The following is a 21,402-nucleotide window of genomic DNA, read 5'->3' on the forward strand; positions in this document are numbered from 1 at the left end:
TGTGTGGTGTCCAGTGCAAAGTTTGTCATGTTGGGTGTCTACAGAGGGTTATAGTAAGGTTATAGGTTATAATTTCATGAGGCTGAAAATGTATCATCATGGCTTAGAGCAAGCCCATGAAAAAACTCTCCAGGAACAGAGAGACAGTTCACACTTTGTCAGGTCATTCATGGGACGGGCCCAGCCCAGCCTCACAGGAACAATGGACACTGGCTTAGGCAGCAACGGAGGAACCTGTTGCACCCTCGAGGGATGTTCCCTTCTGGCCATGGAATCTGAATCTCTGAATATCTATGTAATGATGGGCTTGAAGCATTGCTCAGTTACTTCTGTGTTGTATGGTTTCCCTCTGTGACTTTACATCTGTGCTGTGTGATTCAGTGGCATTCAGGGGACTTGATTTCTTTTCTTGGCACTGCCACTGAGCTGCTGTGTGATATTGGGGCACTCACTTCCCTGCTCTGTGCCTTGGTTTCCCCTCCCTTTCTCTGCCTGCTCTACTTAACTCTCAGGTCTTTAGGGGATGGGCTGTGTCTTATCTTGTGTCTGTTCAGTGCACCCATTGACAGCATTTGTGCTCAGCTGGCAGCAGTGTTGTACACTGGCCACAGTGCTGGATCAGGAGGTTGGTTTTCTGGTACAATTGACCCCCTCTATGGCCACGGGTTGTGTCAGGATAGACAGGCTTTGGCTGCTTGGTTCAACTCTGACCCTGTGTTTTAAGGGGATAGTGTGTATGAAACATATTCTGTGAACTGTCAGCTTTGTCAGTTCCTTAGCTGTACTTTCATAGAATCATAGAAGAATCATAGACTATCAGGGTTGGAAGGGACCTCAGGAGGTCATCTAGTCCAAGCCCCTGCTCAAAGCAGGACCAATCCCCAACTAAATCATCCCAGCCAGGGTTTTGTCAAGCTGGGCCTTAAAAACTTCTAAGGATGGAGATTCCGTCACCTCCCTAGGTAACCCATTCCAGTGCTTCACCACCCTCCTAGTGAAATAGTGTTTCCTAATATCCAACCTAGACCTCCCCCATTTCAACTTGAGACCATTGCTCCTTGTTCTGTCATCTGCCGCCACTACGAACAGCCTAGCTCCATCCTCCTTGGAACCCCCCTTCAGGTAGTTGAAAGCTGCTGTCAAATCCCCCCATCACTCTTCTCTTCTGCAGACTAAACAAGCCCAGTTACCTCAGCCTCTCCTCATAAGTCATGTGCCCCAGGCCCCTGATCATTTTTTGTTTCCTTTGAAATAGAAATAAACAGAGATGCCAGAGACTGGATGAGTTTTCTAATTACATATTTTTAAACAATATTAACTCTTCCTACTCTTGTTCAAAGTTTAAGGTTGATTGTAAATGTTCACATTTTAAAGGAAAATTTGGGATTTTAGGAAAACAACATTTTCGTCCTCAGAATGTGTCAGCTTTCTTTGAAAATTTGAGACATTTCATTGGAAAACTAAAAACTCAAAAAACAACCTTCTTTGGTTTTCTTCTTCAAATTTACACTTTTAATCTGAACATTTTCAGTTGCCAAACACTGAAAAAAAATTGGGTTAGGTTTGTTGGTGAAAAATTTTAATTTAATGCAGGGGGAACTTTTTATTTTATTTTATTTTAAAAATTAGTTTCTGACCACCCATAGATGAGTAAATTGAATGGAAAAATGTAAAAGAGTTCTGATTGTAATTCTTCTTTGTGTTCTTATACTTCTCCTGCATGTTAATCTTCAAACATATTACATTGAATGAGAAAACTTACTGTGCCAGTCTCTGAGGATTTTTTCCCTATATGTGATACATTCAGTCGAGCCCCAGGATTCTGTGGTCATTATCTATCTATCTATCTGTCTGACCTTCTAACAGTATCTAGAAGCCAAAGGCACAACTTTCTAAAAGACCTTTCATCCCTCACTCTAAGACTGAACTGTCAGCACGAGATTCAAACCCATTGCTCTCTGCAGCTGAACTGTGTGTAGCTGGCTTTGAACATCACTGGCTTTCAAGGACCGATGCTGACGGAAGGGGATTTATACATGTGTATCCATGTGTATGGATTCACCAAGGGCAAGTCATGCCTGACTAACCTAATTGCCTTCTATGATGAGATAACTGGCTCTGTGGATGAGGGGAAAACAGTGGACATGTTATTCCTTGACTTTAGCAAAGCTTTTGATACGGTCTCCCACAGTATTCTTGCCACCAAGTAAAATAAGTATGGGCTGGATGAATGGACTATAAGGTGGATAGAAAGCTGGCTAGATCGTGGGGCTCAATGGGTAGTGATCAATGGCTCCATGTTTAGTTGGCAGCCAGTAATCAAGGGGAGTGCCCCAAGAGTCGGTCCTGGGACCAGTTTTGCTCAATATCTTCATTAATGATCTGGAGGTTGGGGTGGATTGCACCCTCAGCAAGTTTGAAGATAACACTAAACTGGGAAGAGTGGTAGATACGCTGGAGGGTAGGGATAGGATACAGAGGGACCTAGACAAATTAGCAGATTGGACCAAAAGAAATCTGATGAGGTTCAACAAGGACAAGTGCAGAGTCCTGCACTTAGGACGGAAGAATCCCATGCACTTCTACAGACTAGGGACTGAATGGCTAGGCAGCAGTTCTGCAGAAAAGGACTTAGGGATTACAGTGGATGAGAAGCTGGATATGAGTCAACAGTGTGCTCTTGTTGCCAAGAAGACATTTTGGGCTGTATAAGTAGGAGCATTGCCAGCAGATCGAGGGACGTGATCATTCCCCTCTATTTGGCATTGGTGAGGCCTCATCTGGATTACTGTGTCCAGTTTTGGGCCCCACACTACAAGAAAGTTATGGAAAAATTGGAAAGAGTCCAGCAGAGTGCAACAAAAATGATTAGAGGGCTGGAGCACATGATTTATGAGAAGAGGCTGAGGGAACTGGGATTATCTACTCTGCGGAAGAGAAGAATGAGGGGGGATTTGATAGCTGCTTTCAACTACCTGAAAGGGGCTTCCAAAGAGGTTGGATCTAGACTGGTGTCATTGGTACCAGATGACAGAACAAGGAGTAATGGTCTCAAATTGCAGTGGGGGAGGTTTAGGTTGTATATTAGGAAAAACTTTTTCACTAGGAGAGTGGTGAAGGACTGGAATGAGTTACATAGGAAGGTGGTGGAATCTCCTTCCTTAGAGGTTTTTAAGGTCAGGCTTGACAAAGCCCTGGCTGGGATTATTTAGTTGGGAATTGGTCCTGCTTTGAGCAGGGGATTGGACTAGATGACCTCCTGAGGTCCCTTCCAACGCTGATATTCTATGATTGTATGATTCTATGATTTTCTAAGGGCTTGTGGGATTTCTTAATGTAGTTAATAAACTTGTTCTCCTGGTTTATCCAACTGATATGTTTTTGTTAAAGTGTATTGGAAAAGCCTTTTGGAACAACAAGGCTGATGTATATCATTTTTGTTTGATGAAATTACAAACTTTAGATGAACTTGTATCATCCAGTAGTGTGTTGGGCAGTACAAGACGCACATTTCTGGGGGAATGCCTGGTACTGAGAGTCTGCTGGTGTTCTGCTGAAGTGTAATTCATGAGTGGCTAGGTAGTAGCAATCGATATTATTTACCTGGGAGCAAGTGACATGCTGGAGATTGTGTATTTACTGGCCAGGAGTTGCTGTTTTCACAGTAGAGCAGTGTAAGAGGCACCCCAGGTTGGAGAACAGAGGAGACACAGCTGTTCAGCAGTCTAGATGGTGCCCTGAGTAATGTCGTACTAACCAAACCCTCCCCATCTCTCCAGGACTTCCCACCTCCAAACATACCTGGAACAAAGAAACAAATAAAAGCACCAAACAACTCCACAAATATAAATTAAAAAACTGAAAAAAAAAGAAATGAAAAGCCCCACAAAGAACAAATGCATTGATACCTGGATCAGAGTTTTTATCCTGAAAAATAAGAGCCAGAGACCTCACTAGCAACTTTGCTATGGCTACTCATTTTATGTGCAAGGTTATTAGATAGATAGATAGATAGATAGATTCTGATCTAATTTACATTGGAGTAAAGCTAAAGTAACTCTTATTTTTCTTGAGTTATGTTTGTCTGGATTTTTACAAGTGCAAATACCAAATACTGCATAAAGATTCAGCTGATTATATTTATAAGGAAACTCAGAATGCAATTGCTATAAGTGGAGACATATGGACATTTTATTCTTGCTGAATAACCTCCAACCTATCAGTTTACTCAATGAACCTTTCACCTCCCTGTTTCTCATGCTGTAGATGATTGGATTCATCATTGGTGGCACCACAGAATAGAGAACACCCACCATGAGATCCAGACCTGATGCTCCGCTGAAGGTGGGTTTCAGGTAGGCAAAGGCTACAGTGAAAAAGAACAAGGAGACCACAGTAATGTGAGGCAGGCAGGTGGAGAAGGCTTTACGCCGGCCCTGCTCAGAGGGGATTCTCAGCACTGCTTTGAAGATCTGAACATATGACACCATTATGAAAACAAAGCAGCTTAAGGTTAAGCATGCACTGAAGACAATAGCCCCAGTTTCATTGAGGTCTCAGTCAGAGCAGGCGAGCTTGAGGAGCTGGGGGATTTCACAGAAGAACTGATCCACCATGTTGCCTCCACAAAAAGGTATCACGAATGTGCTCCCAGTGTGCAGTGCAGAGTAAAGAATACCACTGATCCACACACCTGCTGTCATTTGGACACACGCTCTCCTGTTCATCACTGTCGCATAGTGCAGTGGTTGGCAGATGGCGATGTGTCGGTCGTATGCCATGACAGTCAATAATGCAAAATCTGCTGAAATAAAGAAGATAAAGAGAAAGACTTGTGTGACGCATCCAGAATAAGAAATTGACCTAGTGTTCATCAGGGAATTGGCCATGGATTTGGGGATGGTGACAGAGATGGAGCCGAGGTCTAGGATGGACAGGTTCACCAGGAAGAAGTACATGGGGGTGTGAAGATGGTGGTCGAGGGCTACGGCTGTGATGATGAGAAGATTCCCCATCAGAGCTGCCAGGTAAATCACCAGAAATACCACGAAGTGTAAAATCTGCAGCTCCCGAATGTCAGAGAATCCCAGGAGAAGGAACTTGGTCACAGTGGTTTGATTGGACATTTTCTTCCTCAGTATGTTGTGTGATGCCTGTGGAGGGAATGAGAAGGGTTATAGTTAGGATTAGAGCGACTGAGAGAATGGCCCCGATTCCCCTTCCCCTAATATCTCATTGTATGAATGTCAAAGGTGCCCAGCACTCATCACTTACAATGACTGGGTGATGTTAGTGCTTCTCATCTCTGACAATCACTCAGTCATGTTATCACAGTTGTGTAAATTGGATCAGCTGCTTTAAAGTCAACACAACTTCATCACTTTACCCCATCTGAGGAATAGGCCGATGGTCTGGCTTGATAAAATGCAGTATGCAGGATGGAACAAAGTACATCCAAAATCCAGCAATTCTGGCCAAGTTTGATCCCCTATTGCTACAAACAGAAGGCTCACCTCTTGAGCATGAAACTAAAATACTACAACACCAACGCCACCTAATTCCCACTGTCCCGGGAAATATGACAAGGACTCACCCAGCATGCTGCTGGGGTAGATCTTCTGTACTGATTCTACCCCAATGCCACATAGCTGTCTGCTACCTGGGTGCACATTGATTTATGGCACGCAATCCCAGCTCCACCCGCACTTCATATTGCATACAAGGAATATAGACCATACTTATGGGATGGGGGACACTATCCTTAGAAGCAGTGACTGAAAACAATTTGGGGGTCATGATGGATAATCAGCTAACCATGAACTCCCAGTGTGACCAATAGCTAATGAGATCTGGGGTGCATAAACAGGGGAATCTTGAATACGAGTAGAGAGGTTATTTTAGCTCTGTATTTGGGACAGGTGTGACCATTGCTGGAATATTGTGTCCAGTTCTGGTGCCCAAAATTCAAGAAGAATGTTGATAAATTGTAGACGGTTCAGAGAAAAGCCACAAGAAAGATTAAATGATTAGAAAATATGATTTGTACGGAGAGCCTCAAAGAGCTCAATCTATTTAGCCTAAGAAAGGGAAGATTAAGGGTGACTTGATGGCAGTCTATAACTACCTAGAGGGGGAACAAATATTTAATAATGGGAGCTTCAATCTAGCAGAGAAAGGTCTAGCATGATCCAATAGCTGTATCTGAAGCTAGACAAATACAGACTGGAAATAAAACATAATTTTTTAATAGTGAGAGTAATTAACCATTGGAGCTATTTACAGGTATTGTGGTGAATTCTCCATCACTGAGACTTTTCAAACCAAGATTGGGTCTTTCTCTAACAGATCTGCTCTAGGAATTATTTTGGGGAAGTTCACTGGCCTCCAATATATAGGAGGTCAGACTAGATGATCACACTAATCCCTTCTGGCCATGGACTCTGTGAATCTCTGAATATCTATGTTATGATGGGCTATTAGCAGTGCTCAGTTACTTGCATGTTGTATTGTTTCCCGCTGTGACTTTACGTGTGTGCTGTGTGATTCAGTGGCAGTCAGAGGACATGTTTTTTTTCTTGGCTCTGGCACTGACCTGCTGTGATATGGTACCAGTCACTTGCCCACTCTGTGCTTCAGTTTACCTTCCCTTTCTCTGCCTTCTCTACTTGACTGTAAGCTCTTTGGGGGATGGACTGTATCTTAGCATGTGTATGGTCAGTGCACCCATTTACAGCACCTGTGGTCAGCTGGCAACAGTGTTGTACGCTGGACACATTGCTGAACCAGGAGGTTGGTGTTCTGGTTCTATTGAACCCCTCTATGGCCATGGGTTGTGTCCCGGTAGACAGGCTTTGGCTGCTTGTACAACTCTAACCCTGTTTAAAGGGGCTAGTGTGTATGACACATATTCTGTGACCTATCAGCTATGTCGGTTACTTTGCTGTACTTTCCTTTGAAAGAGAAATAAACAGAGATGCCAGAGAATGAATGGGTTTTCTAATGATATATTATTAAACAACATTAACTTTTCCTTCCCAGCCGCAGATGAGTAAATTGGTAGGAAAATGTAAAGGACATCTGAGTGTAATTCTTATTACTGTTCTTAATCTACCCCTGGATGTTAACCTTCAGACAAATTAAATTGAATGAGAAAACTTACTGTGGATTTGAGGATATTTTCCTAATATGTGATTCATTCAGTCCATCAGCAGTATTCTGTAGTCATTATCTATTTGTCTGTCTGACTATCTAGTAGTATCTACAAGCAAAGGCAAAACTTTCTAAAAGTCCTTTCATCCCTCACTCTAAAACTGTATTTGGTTCCAACCCGTTCCTCTCAGCAGATGAGCTGTGCACAGCTGGCTTTGACCCTCACTCTCATTCAAGGACCTATGCTGAGGGAAGGTGATTTATCCATGTGTATTTTACTCCCTGGAGCCCTGCACAGCTCAGCAGCAGAGATCCACAGGAAAAAGTTCACAGATTCATAGATTTGAAAGCAAAAAAGGGATGTTATGATCCTGTAGTCAACCCCCTGTGTAGCACAGAACAACAGAAGAACGGCCATTCTGGTTGAGGCCAATGGTCAATCTAGACCACTACCCTGTCTTCCATCAGTGGCCAATGCCAGATGCTTCAGAGGGAATGAACAGAACAGGGGAATCATTGAGTGATCCATCCCCTGTCATCCACTCCCTGCTTCTGGCAAACAGAAGTTTACTGACACCTAGAACATGGGTTTGCGTCCCAAACCGTCTTGCCTAACAGCCATTGATGGGCCTTTCTTCCATGAATGTATCTAATTATTTTATGAATTCCATTATAGTCTTGGCCTTCACAACATTCCCTGGCAATGAGTTCCACAGTTTGACTCTGTGTTATGTGAAGAAGTACTTCCTTTTATTTGTTTAAAACCTGCTGCCTATTAATTTCATTGGGTGACCAATGTTATGTTATGTGAAGGAGTAAATAATATTTCTTTATTCTCTTCTCCACACCTTTCATGATTTTACAGACCTCTATTACATCCCCTTTTAATCATAGCTTTTCCAAATAGAAAGGTCCCAGTCTTTTTTATTTCTCCATATATGGAAGCTGTTCCATACTCTTAGTCATTTTTGTTGCCCTTCTCTGTACATTTTCCAATAAATTCAAAGATATCTTTTTTGAGATGGGGTGACCTCATGTGCACCCAGTATTCAAGATGTGTGCGTACAATGGATTTATATAGAGGCAATATGATATTTTCTGTCTTATTATCTATCCCTTTCTTAATGATTCCCAACATTCCTTTAGCTTTTTTGACTGCAGCTGCACATTGAGAAGATGTTTCCAGAGAAGTATTCACAATGACTCTCAGATCTTTCTGGAGTGGCAACAGCTATTTTTAGACCCCATCATTTTATATGTACAGTTGGGGTTATGTTTTCCAATGTGCATTACTTTAAATATATCAATATTGAATTTCATCTGCCATCGTGTTGCCCAGTCACCCAGTTTTGTGAGAACCCTCTGTCACTCGTCATAGTCTGCTTTGGATTTAACTATCTTGAGTAGTTTTGTATCGTCTGCAAATTTTCCCACCTCACTGTTAGCCCCTCACCCCATTTTTGAGAGAATAGGTAGGCCACAGTTCACTTCCTGAATGTTAACAGACTTGGGCTGCAGTTTCAGAAGACTATTCCACTGTCAATGAGCCACCACTGCTTTGCTCAGGGTGCCTCAGCAGATTCCAGTTGTCCGGGTGTCTAAATTAAGATATCAGAGGAAAGACACTGTACCTTGTTGTTTTCTGGTGAGACCTCACTTCTTGAGATGTGACTGTTAAGTGGCCAGGAGGTTGCTCTGACTGGTGATGAATAAATGTTAGTATTTACTGAGCAATATAGCATAGCATTGGGCCAAACAAAACTTGTAAGTCAAACTGGCCAAAATGTGGGATTTCTGGTTTGTGGGAATGTTGCAAACTCTAAAAAGAATTTGTTTCAGAAATACCGACTGTGACAGATTGTACTCTTATTTTCACCCTTTTTACAAAAGTAAATTTTCTACAAAGTATGCCTGGAGAGGTATCATTTGAAAACTCATAACCTGCTGAACATTATTGTACTACTAAAATATGTATGGTAACATTATATGTAAAATTATAAACAGGGCCGGCTCCAGGGTTTTTGCCACCCCAAGCAGCCAAAAAAAAAAAAGCCGCGATTGCGATCTGTGGCACTTCCGCCGCGACTCTACCGCCGCCACTTCTTCGGCGGCAATTTGGGAGCAGGTCCTTCCCGTCGAGAGGGAGTGAGGGACTTGCTGCCGCAGAGCGGGACGTGCCGCCGCCTTCCATGTCCCGCCCCAAACACCAGCTTGCTAGGCTGGTGCCTGGAGCTGGCCCTGATTATAAGATTCTACTGTATGACATGTTCCAAGTTTAGAACAACAGTTTCAGTTCAGTTCCCCAGAAACAAAGAGCTAACCAACATCTCAGCCATGTGTCACAACATCCAGTTGACTGTCACCTAGGTAAGCAGCAGTACTTTGCCAGAAAGACGGGTATAAGTGAGAAATTTACATATTGAAAATGGAAACAGCTGGTTTCCTGTGTAAACAGATTGGCTGTCACCTGAACCCCAGCTGGAGATAATCCTCAAACTGGAGGGAATAGTCTAAGCATAGATAACAAACAACACAGATCCCCTTTCTGTCCTTCCTTTCTCTCTGCTCATGGCATCAAAAATACCTGAAAAAAAACACTGAACTGGGGGAGGAGTCCTGGCTTGCAGACATCCAGGCACTAAAAAGCTGCAAAGAGCATTTGTTGAGAAAAACCTTTGTTCTGAATTCATTTAGCTTGCTAAATTAGGTATTCATTTGCATTTTATTTTCTTTGTAACCAATTCTGACTTTTTTGCCTCATTACATGTAATCACTTAAAATCCATCTTTATGTAATTAATAAACTTGTTTAATTGTTTTATCTAAACCCATGTTTTTGGAATGAAGTGTTTGGGAATCTCCAACTGAGATAATATGACTTGTGTTTATCATTTTCCATTAATGAAATAATGGACTTTTTATGAACCTGCATAGTCCAAGCAGGTTCTGGGCAATACAAGACACACATTTCTGGGAACAAGTCTGGGACTAGGAGTTTTCTGGTGTTGTCCTGTAAGGTAATTCATGAGTGACTCACCAGAGCATTCATATAATTCAGATTTTGCATGTTAGAGGCTTTGTGTGAACTGGCCAGCAGTGGTTATTCTCACAGCAACAGTGGTTGTTTGCCCCCACCCTGAGGCTCCGTTGCCTGCCGCTTGCACCCCTTCACCCCCTTCCCCAATGCCCCCCTGCCTGCTCCCACCTCTTCACCCCCTCCCCCAAGGGCCTCCAACCTGCCACTTGTGCCTCTTCGACCCTCCCCAAGCCCCCCACCCTGCTGCTCACATCTCTTCAGCCTCTCCACTGTGACCCCCTGCCCGCTGTTCATGCCTCTTCACCCCGAGTGGCCAGTGGGGGAGGAGGTCCTCAGGGGCAAGAGGCAGAGCAGAGGTGGGAAAAGGAGCAGTGCGGGTGGGCCATGGTGGAAAAGGACAAGCAGGAGCGGGGTCTAGGGGCAGAACTCAGGCAGGTCTATGGCCCAGATGCCCTTACAGCAGCGGCGCTCCAAATGCGTCAGGTCAGCGCTCCAAATGCGGCAGCGTCCAAAGGGCCCTGGCCTTTTATACCCACCACCCATGTGAAGGTGCTCCTCTGCATTGGCATGGGTCTAATTGAGATGGTAATCTGATCCTTACATCAAATAATAGAAATTTAGGACTGGAAGGGATCTCAATAGGTCATCTAGCCAAGACCTCTGCACTAAGGCAGTACTACGTATTATTTAGACAATCCCTGACAGGTGTTCATCTAACCTGTTCTTAAAAAGTGACCAGTATTGAAGTAGGTTCTCTCAGGGTACTTGGGTGGCCTCTTCCATGCTGCAATCTACTTCTCTGTTGGAGTGTCCATGTTTGGTGAAGCTGGCATTAAGTGTGTTAAGGTGTGTGTCCCAGACTTTCTCCTAGGAGAAAAAATGTGGCATCTGAGTACCTGGCTGTAGACAACAGACTTCTTGGTGTGCTGGAATGCTTAGTGGATATGTGAAGTTAAATGTGTAGAGTTGTCTGTAGGATCCCATTGCTGATGGTGGTGTTCAGGAAGTTGATGCTGGTATGGGAGTATTCTAGAGAAAGCTTGATGGATAGGTGGTGGTTGCTGAAATTGTGGTGGAAATCTATGAAGAAATTTATATTGTCTGTCCAGAGGATGAAAATACCATCAATGTATCTCAGGTATATTGTTGGTTTCAGTACGAAATATTTGCAGAAATTCTTTGCTGAATAATGCTGAATAATAAATGGTTTGAAGGAAATAATGATCTGGACTTTTACAGTCAAGAACAGAAAAAGAAGCACAATAATTTGCAAGGATTATCTATCTATCTATCTATCTATTTATCTATCTATCTATCTATCTATCTATCTATCTATCTATCTATCTATCTATCTATCTATCTAATCATATGATGCTTTCCTGAATGGCTGTGTAAAAAACTATGCACAAACATGGTAATCAAATAAATTAATTAAATAAATAATAATATTAATAAACAATTAATAACAAATAATTAATAATAGCCAAATTCTGTGGTCCAGAGCACGTTTAGTAACCTTTGGATAGTTGTATGGAGAAAAGACTATTGGCCAAATCTGGATCCCTTTGAAGTGAAAAGTGAAATCCCACTTTGTCTTAGTTACAGGGCTAGCTGCACCTCTGACCCCTTCTATGGTTTCTTTGAGTGTACCCATCACGTCACAGCCTCGTGCCTGCCCCTCTCTTAGGTGGAACAACGTTATTCACCAATTCTTAAATTGGATACTGGGGTATAGCATCTTGTGCACCAACTGTGATTTCCCAGCAAGGTCAATTGGATTCAGTACCTACTGTTATTCCCCCTGGAGCTGTGACCAATACTAAGTTGAGTGACCAGACAGCTTTCTCTAAACAAAGTATAATAATTTATTTACCACAGCAGGAACAAAGCATAACATAAGAGAAAATATTACATAGCGACTCCTCCCCTGACACAACAAAAACTGAAATGGGGTCCATATTTGTCCTCATTATACAGAGTCAGGTAGGACTGTCTTTAGGGATGTCACCGTTCCTCAGCGGGTCACAGCTGACAAAGCCAAATTCAGGACAAACTGCTGAGACATAGGGCAGACTCCCACAAACTGCTGGCTATTCTACCATTAGATTATACCAAGCCAGTAACAAACGTGAACTTCTGTCTCACCACACTGGTTAACAAGAAGCCAAAAATGCAATAATCTTAGTCGTCCCAGCCCATGGCTCATCACCCAGACACTGGAGTATAGGATGAGTGGTTACTGAAAACCAGTTTCATTAGATATAGGGTCCTTCCAGTCCCAAGGGATCAGCCACTTAGCCAGGTCAATATATAACTTAGACTTTAGCCAATAATCATGCTGATACCAATCCTTTAGTAACTTAAATCTAAATGTTTATTAATAAAAGACGAAAAAGAGAATTATTAATGGTTAATAGATCATATACATTCAAGTGGTCTTTCAGTGTTCAAAGATCAGGATCATAGCAGTGATTAAATAAATTATTAGATTGCAAATGTCTCTCTGGAATCACCCAAACATATTAGGGGGTCATCAGTCCTTGTTCCAAGCTTGCTTGGTAAAAATCCAGTCCATAGAAATGAAGCAGAAAATGAAGACAAAATGGAGATGCTTCAGGGGTCTTTTATATCCTCTGTCATGCTCAAGAAATTTTACTATCTCAAAGAAAGTTCACAGCCTCTGTTTGTAGAAAGTTACTGTTTCAAGATGGAGTCCAGGGTCACATGAGCATATCACATGTCCTTACATGCTTTGATGACTCATAGGTGCATCCATTGCCCATATTCTTGCTGAGGTGTCCACTGGAAGGCTTACTGGGTGGGATGAGTTTCTTCTATGGGCCATTGTGAGAGCTAAGTGTCCTTGATGGGCCATCAACAGAATAATATCACAGTCAAGGGAGAACTATGGACTTTATATTCATGGTGAATAATCTCCCTGCTATCAGTCTCCTCAGGGCAGCTTGGATCTCCTTGTTCCTCATGCTGTAGATGATGGGATTCATCATTGGAGGCACCACGGAATAGAGAACACCCACCATGAGATCCCATCCTGATGTTGAGCTGGAGGTGGGCTTCAGGTAGGCAACAGTAAGAGTCCAGAGGAACAAGGAAACCATGAAGAGGTGAGGAAGGCAGGTGGAGAAGGCTTTACTTCGGCCCTGCTCAGAGGGGATTCTCAGCACCGTGGTGAAGATCTGAACATACGACACAATTATAAAAACAAAGCAGCATAAAGATAAACAAGCACTAAATACAATTGCCCCAGATTCTCTGCGGTATGTGTCAGAGCAGGTGAGCTTGAGTAGCTGGGGGATTTCACAGAAGAACTGATCCACCATGTTCCCTCCACAGAAGGTTAATGCAAATGTGGTCCCAGTGTGTACTGCAGAGTTGAGAATACTACTGAGCCATGCACTGGCTGCCATTCGGACACAAGCTCTTCTGTTCATTATAGTCTCATAATGAAGAGGTTGGCAGATGGCGACATATCGATCGTATGCCATGACAGTGAGGAAACTGAGCTCAGCTACAGCGAACAAGGGAAAGAGAAAGACTTGGGTGAGGCACCCAGAATAAGAAATTGACTTGGAGTTTGTTAGTGAATTGACCATGGATTTAGGAATGGGGACAGAGATGTAGCAGAGGTCTATGAAGGATAAGTTCAGCAGGAAGAAATACATGGGGGTGTGAAGATGATGGTCAAGGGCTACGACTGTGACGATGAGAAGATTCCCCATCAGGGCTGCCAGATAAAGAACTAGAAACACTAGAAAGTGTAACAGCTGCAGCTCCCGAACACCAGAGAATCCCAAGAGAAGAAACTCGGTCATTGAAGTTTGGTTGCTCATTTTCCTTCTCAGTACACTGTGTCCTGCCTGTAGAGGGAAGGGCAAGGACAATGGTCAGAATTAGAGTAACAGATTGAATGACTCTGATTCTCATCTTAATAATATCTCATGAATGTCAAAGGAGCACAGCACTCTTCACTTCCATTGACTAGAAGTCATGAGGACTCCTCACCTCCGACAAACGGAGCACTTCTCCAGTGTGTGATCACACTGGTGTAAGGTGACCAGACAGTAAATGTAAAAAACTGGGATGGGGTGGGGGATAATGGGAGCCTATATAAGAAAAAGACCCTAAACTCTGGACATCTGGTCACCCTACACTGGTGTAAATTAGATTAGCTCTCTTAAAGTCAATGGGACTGCATCTGTTTACACCATGGGAGATGTGCTCGAATCACAGCTACTATTTCCTTCTGATTTCCCAACGTGGCTCTGAGAGCACAACTTATCTCTTACAACCCAAGATCTGCCTGGGATTGATCCTGAGAATTCTTCAGAGACACTTGAACAGTTCCTACACTGTTTACTGTCTGCTGGCTTAATTCAGACACTTCCTGCCCCAGCCTCTTTCTTACTCTTTCACTATTACACACTTGCTTTTGCATTGCCACGATCTGAGCCTGGCGGGTGTCTGATTAGGGTAACTGTTTGTTTTTTTTAATTAGTATCATTTTATTTTTTTTACCCTATTCTTTTTTAGTTCGTTTACTTTTGTCTTTAAAGGATTTATTTTTTTATTTACTAGTATTGCTACTATCTGCTTACAGAGCTGCAAGAATGCTCCAGGACTGATAAAGCCCGAAGTCTTCCAGACACCATGACCATGTTCCTATATAGAATTATTCAAGCTGTTTCGCAAAATCATTTCCAGATGTTCCCTTTCCTTCTGACATAATCCCTCGACCAGGCCGCCAGCCTGGCGCCTTGAGTCCCAGTAACAAAATATATCCATAAATTGACGCCCAGACCACAATATGGGGAAATTCTAAGCTGCTACCCTGGCCCGCATGCTCCTCTCTTGCACAGCATAGTTAACCATTTGTACCAATCTTCCCCTTCCTCTCCACCACTCCTGGCGACTGTCACACCAAATCTGTTCCCCAGGGTTTTCAGAACCCAAAGCAGTAGTCACATAACTGTTTTTTTTAGGTGGTTTCAGGAATAAATTAATTGGGCGCGGGGCACAGCTCGTTTGTCTAATAAATAATTGACATAAGCAAAAGTGATTTTACCTAAAAGTACTTTTCTATTACATGTTAAGCAAACAATTACACACATATGCTGTTGCAGTAGGTTTAGAGCATTTTAAAACATTTATATTTGCTTAAAGTTAAGCAATTATTTTGTGAGATCAGCAGCCAAACTTCCGGGGGGAGGGAGAACGCTTTCTCTCTAGCTGCTGAAAAATTTAACTCTTAGATTCTTGCCCCCCCATAAAGCTTCCTGGGACTGCTCCAAAGCACACTTTTAAACTTAACTTTTTCTATTTTATTTTAAACAAAGCGCCAAACTTATAATAGCCTCTAGCAATTTTCCTAGCCACAGCCAATAACCATTCATTATTTTTATTAGTAAAGCATTTTTAATTATAACAATAAAACTGACAAATCAAAAGCACCTACAACCAAAGTTATCCAAACATTCCTTCTATTTTTATAAAACCTAACTCCCCTACCCCAACCTCCCATTTTAATAGCAAAACAGCGAACATACAACTATTTAGCTTTGCCTGTAAGGGCCTAAAATTATTCTAGCTATATAATATGTAGTTTTTCACTAGCAATAACTAAACAAACAAAATAACGAACTACAGTACTGTCAAATTCTGGGGTAACAACTTGGTAAAATTCAGTATGAAGGATGTAATAAAGTGCAAGCCAAGATAAACTGTCCTAGCCGAGAAGGTCCCTCTATTGCAACAAACAGCAGGCTTCAAACTTGGGCATGAAACTAAAATGCCAACATTGCCTGATTCCCACTTTCCAGGGAAATACAACCGTGAATCACCCATTGTCCCAAATGGCAGCTCAACTGTGATGATTCCTCCTCAATCTCTGTATAAAAATGGCCTGATTCCTGGTTACAAATTGATTTATGGCATCAAATCCCAGCTGCACTTCCATCTCTGTGCAAAGACAGACTTGTAGGATTGCTCAGTTACTACTGTGTTGTATCCTTCACCTGCTCCTTTATGTCTGTGCTGTGCGGGTCATGGCTGTAAGCAGACCTGGGTTCTGCTCTAGGATCTGCCATGGACCTTCTGTGTGACCTTAGTCCAGTCACTTCCCCTCCCTGTGCCTTTGTTTGCCCTCCCTCCCTTTCTCTGTTGTGTCTACTAGGACTGTGACTTACTAGGCATATGTTCTTTGCACCTATTGACAGCATTTTTGTTTAACTGGCAGCAGTGTGGGACGGTGTTCAAGCAGGAGGTCTGGGATCTAGTCCCATTGAACTCCCCTATGTTCTTGGGTAGGGTCATAAGAGACGGGCTTTGGCTGGGGCCTCAACTCTCTGTGCATCAATTTAAAGGTGCCGGTAAGTTTAAAACATTCTGTGGGTTACCAGCTTTATTGCTTACTCAATTTTATCATCCTGCAACTATCCCTTTGAAACAGAAATTAACATGGTTGCAGTAGAGTCACGGGGTTCAAAATTGTGGCATTATTGGACAATATTATTGTTCCCCATGAAAGTTTCCAGCTATCGATGCTCAGATATTTTCAGCTTGAATTATTTCTAAGGCAAATTGGGGTTTTGGTATATTATTTTCTTTGAAAAACTGAAAACATTTCTATTGTTATTTCAGCTGAAAACATTCAATTTTCAGCATTTTTTAGCTGAAATTGTTTAGTTCTCACATGCCAGAAACCAAACACATTTTACTTTTCACAATTTCTATGAAAAGTCATTTTTTTCTGCTGAAAAGAAAATAAGTCTTGTCTGGCTCTAGATGTTTCACTGAATTGACAATAAAAGTCTTAAAGTGTTCCATCTGTAATTCACGTTTATATTATTCAATTTACTCTTATAGTAATACTCTGAAATATTTAATTGAAATATCAAACTTACTGGGGTGGTCTTTGTAGAAATTTCCCTATGCATTTGGTGTTCCACAGTCAGTGCTCTCTCTCTCCCAGGCCCTCATCACTGTATTATCCAGCAGCTGTTTCCATGTTCCATTGCTGGATTTCCTGCATTGCTGGGTCTCTCGGCAGTTCCAAGCAGACAGGGATCCACTCCACAGATGGGTGCTCCCTGCTCCACTCCTGCGGCAGGCTTGGCTGAGAGGAGATGAACTAAATAGGGTCAGGGACTGGAAGCCCCTCCCAGTTCTAGAGCTGATCCTGTGCAGATTTCAGACATTGGCACAGACAAGGATGTCCCTGCTCTGGAGTTAAATAGCTGAGTCTGGTCTCCAGGGCTGTGAGCCCAGCTCTGATCTCACCAGAGGAATCCACAGCTCAGGGTGCCATGGCTGTTTGATGAGGTACCCAGAGTCAAACACTAAAAACTAAGGGCCAGGTCCTGAGCTAGTGTAAATTGATACAGTTTCATTGATTTCAGAATAGCAAGGGATCTTTTCCCCAACTGGGGTTCCAGCCCTTGGATTTCAGTGGAGCTCTAGCCGATTTTCACCAGCTGAGAAACTGGCCCATTACACATTTTAAATCCATATTCTTTGTGTGTGAATTGAAACCAAGGATGAGAGAGAAGTTCCAAACCTGTCTGCATGTTCTTAGTTCTTAATTACAAGAGTGGAACTTTTAATGGTTAAGGAGCGATTCTTCCCCTCTACAGATTGAAGTTTGGAGTTCAGTGTTGCTAAGATTTTCTGTAGCAGATCATCAGCTTCTATTAGGATGAATGGCCTGACATTTTTCTTTCTTTCTTTCTTTCTTTCTTTCTTTCTTTCTTTCTTTCTTTCTTTCTTTCTTTCTTTCTTTCTTTCTTTCTTTCTTTCTTTCTTTCTAATAGAAGTTGAAAATCCAAAGTTCTGTTCTTAGTTGGAATGATTCGCTCCGTAACCATTAAAAGTTGCACTCTTGTAATGAATCCCATGGGACAAAGAGCTGAGAAAGTGCTGACTGGTTAGGAACTTTTGTCTCCTCTTCTATTTCAATTCACAGGCAAAGAAAGTGGATTTGAAACTGTGTAAGAGACCAGATCCCCAGCTGGTGTAAATCTGCCAGAGGACCACTGAAATCAATAGCCTGTATTCCCAACTGCTATACATCAGCCGTTTGTCATTGAAGTATGGCTCAGATCCCAGCTGGCATAAATCAGCCATAGTGCCACTGAAATCAAAAGGCCAGTGAGCAAAAATATCCTCTACCTTCTCTGAAGTCAACAGCACTGTGTTAGTTTACACCAGCTCATGGTCTGGCCTTTGGTTTTTAGTGTTTGCCCCAGGGTACCTCCTAATGACCAACTTTGAACACCCATGGCAGCCTCAGTTGTCAGCTTATCTGGTGGATGCATCCCAAGACCTTTGCGCCCCCCCCCAAAAAAAATCTTTGCTTCCCCTAGAGATAATTACATGGGGTTAATGAAGGAACAGGCTATTCCAGGCCAGCTGAGGTCCTGGTGCCACTGGGCTCTGACCTACTGTAGGTCACATGTCTGTGCTACAAATACCTAGGGACACCCTTTGAGCCACAGCCCTGGCTTGTTTATATCTTTGCAGGGATGCTGCCATCATGTGAGATCCAGGGCAGGCCATGTTCCCCCTCTTTTTGGATAGGGTTAACTAGGACAGGTTGTCAGAGTGGTGTACTCCAGAGGTGAGATCAGAGCTGGGCTCACAGCCCCAGAGAGCAGATTCAGCTATGGACCTGTGTGAAATGATGGGATTGAGTCAATTTTCCTAAAATTAAATGTTCATTTTCTCGTTTGAATCTGTGTTTCTTTATAAATATGATCAACTGATGGCATTATTCGCTCCATGAGAATATAGCACACAATCTACTTATGAACATTGGGGTATTTACTGGCAAATATCTAGACAAACACCACTTCAGTCAATGGAGTTAATATAGGCTTACATCAATGTAAAAAGTTAAATCTCTCTCTCTCATAATTCACAATCAAACAGAAATCTGTCTGCCACAGTGAGAGTATGTGATAGAACAAGGAATGGTTATATTTATATTCCTATTCAATCATACACTCTACTTTTATTTACTGTATGCATACTGTACACAGCCATGCACAAAGATAGTATTCGAGTAATTACTATTACTATCAACATCAGCAGCCGGCAAATTCAGAAATCCTTCTTCAGGTTTGATGTGACTAGATTTACACAGGACGGTACATGGAATACCAGGTCAGTGCATGTAATGGCACTTTTCCACTTACACCAAGATTGGAATAAAATTACCCAAAAAGTAATTTACATCAGTGCTTATGTTACTACTGAATTTAGCCCCAAATCTCTGGGCCAAGACTTTGTCAGTGTTAAATCAATTATATCAATGGAGCTGCTCTTCACTGGCATGGGTCTAGAGGAGATGGGAATCTCACCCTTACATCTCTGTTGTTGCAATTTCTCCAGGCTGCCTTCAGCCATATTTAGATTCTTTGGTGTCTTGAGCATTGTCAAAATCCTGATCCCTTTGAACTAAGTGGATAAATCTCATTGACTTCAATGGGATCCAAATTTGGCCTCATTCTGCAGACTGAATTTGTCCATAACAAACAATGGAATTCTTTCTCTTCAAAAAAGCATTTCCACCCTACTGAGTTTAGGCAGAACATGGATTTATTTATTTAGATTTAAAACAATTAAAAGACGCTTGTCAAATGTCTAGGTTCCCTAAAACATCATGACTAATACCATTCAATCCCAGCAGCATTAAAATAATCACTGAAACCAGAATTCAGCTATCCGGACAACTCCCAAAATTCTTTTCCACCTCTTCATCATTGTGGGAAACAAACCTTAAGCTGTCCCAAAATAACCCATTGACACCCTGAATACATGATGAAACTTTTATACCTCCATCAAACCAAACATTCTCCCTCCCTCCCTCCAAAAAAGAAAGAAAAATAAATTGATTTACTGATAAAATAAAACAAAACAAAAGAGAATAACACAGACAAACAAGTTGTCACAAACTGGCCCAGCATCTGATTGTGCAGTCACTGATCTGTCATGAGTAGATCCAATCATTGGGTCCCATATGCTTCTAAGCCACTGGATCTGGGTAGTGTCTAGTGATTGTTTCTAGCTCTGGGCCTCTAGGACACTATGACGCTCTGTACGTTGGGGGAACATCCCACACCCCTATGTTCATCTTTATAAAATGATTGTGTGGTGTCCAGTGCAGTTTGTCATGTTGGGTGTCTACAGAGGGCTCATAGTGCACTGAGCATGGTTGTTGTAGTGATGTTATAATAAGGTTATAGGTTATAATTTCATGAGGTTAAAAATGTACCATCATGGCTTAAAGCAAGCCCATGCAAAAACTCTCAAAGAACAGAGACAGTTCACACTTTGTCAGGTCATTGAAGGGACGGGCCCAGCCCAGCCTCACAGGAAGAATGGACACTGGCTTAGGCAGCAATGGGGGAATCTGTTGCACCCTCGATGGAGTCACCCCCTTCCAGTTTGGGACTGCGATGAGGTAATGCTCACCTGACTCTGAAGAGGGGGGGCAAAGCTAAGAGGAAAGAAAGGACATGATAAAACGGAGAGAGACATTTCATAGAATCATAGAATACCAGGGTTGGAAGGGACCTCAGGAGGTCATCTAGTCCAAGCCCTTGCTCAAAGCAGGACCAATCCCCAACTAAATCATCCCAGCCAGGGCTTTGTCAAGCCTGACCTTAAAAACCTCTAAGGAAGGATATTCCACCACCTCCTTAGGTATCCCATTCCAGTGCTTCACCACCCTCCTAGTGAAAAAGCTTTTCCTAATATCCAACCTAAGCCTCCCCCACTGCAACTTGAGACCAATGTCACACCCCAATTGACCCCTCCCTCAAGTTCCCTGGCGAAGCAGATCAGTATTGTATGTTGCTAATGCTGTGGCAAGCATCACAAAGCATTATGGGAGGAGTTAAAGGTGTGAGTGTGGAATGGAAGATTCCTTTGCAGGTTTCAGGAGGCCGAGGAGTGGGGGGAAGAAAAAACAGCAGAGAGAGAGAGAGACAAAGCAGAAAATGGGTTAACTCTGTGCTCCTGCCTCACCCGAGATAAGACATTGACTTCAGCCAGCTCAAGGCCACAGATGTGCTGCTACCTGCCAAGAAATAAGGTCGGGGGGGCGAGATTTCAACCCTGTCCCACTGTGAGAAAGGAGAATTAAAGAACAAAATGCAGAGGCTGCAAAAAGAAGTGAGACCGACAAAGGCCAGCAAGAGA

The 21,402-nt window shown here is 42.6% G+C and overlaps 1 protein-coding gene and 1 pseudogene across 1 annotated transcript; both read right to left on the reverse strand.

Annotated features, from left to right (window-relative positions):
* Positions 1-4,166: 4,166 nt before the first annotated feature.
* LOC135886278 (olfactory receptor 14A16-like) lies at positions 4,167-5,126 on the reverse strand (annotated as a pseudogene).
* Positions 5,127-13,079: 7,953 nt separating this feature from the next.
* On the reverse strand, positions 13,080-14,036 carry LOC135887164 (olfactory receptor 14A16-like). Its single transcript, XM_065414943.1, has one exon. It carries the CDS (start codon positions 14,034-14,036, stop codon positions 13,080-13,082), a length of 957 nt encoding a protein of 318 aa, XP_065271015.1.
* Positions 14,037-21,402: the final 7,366 nt, after the last annotated feature.

The sequence above is a fragment of the Emys orbicularis genome, chromosome 12, assembly GCF_028017835.1.
Source record: "Emys orbicularis isolate rEmyOrb1 chromosome 12, rEmyOrb1.hap1, whole genome shotgun sequence".
NCBI classification, from domain to species: Eukaryota; Metazoa; Chordata; order Testudines; family Emydidae; genus Emys; species Emys orbicularis.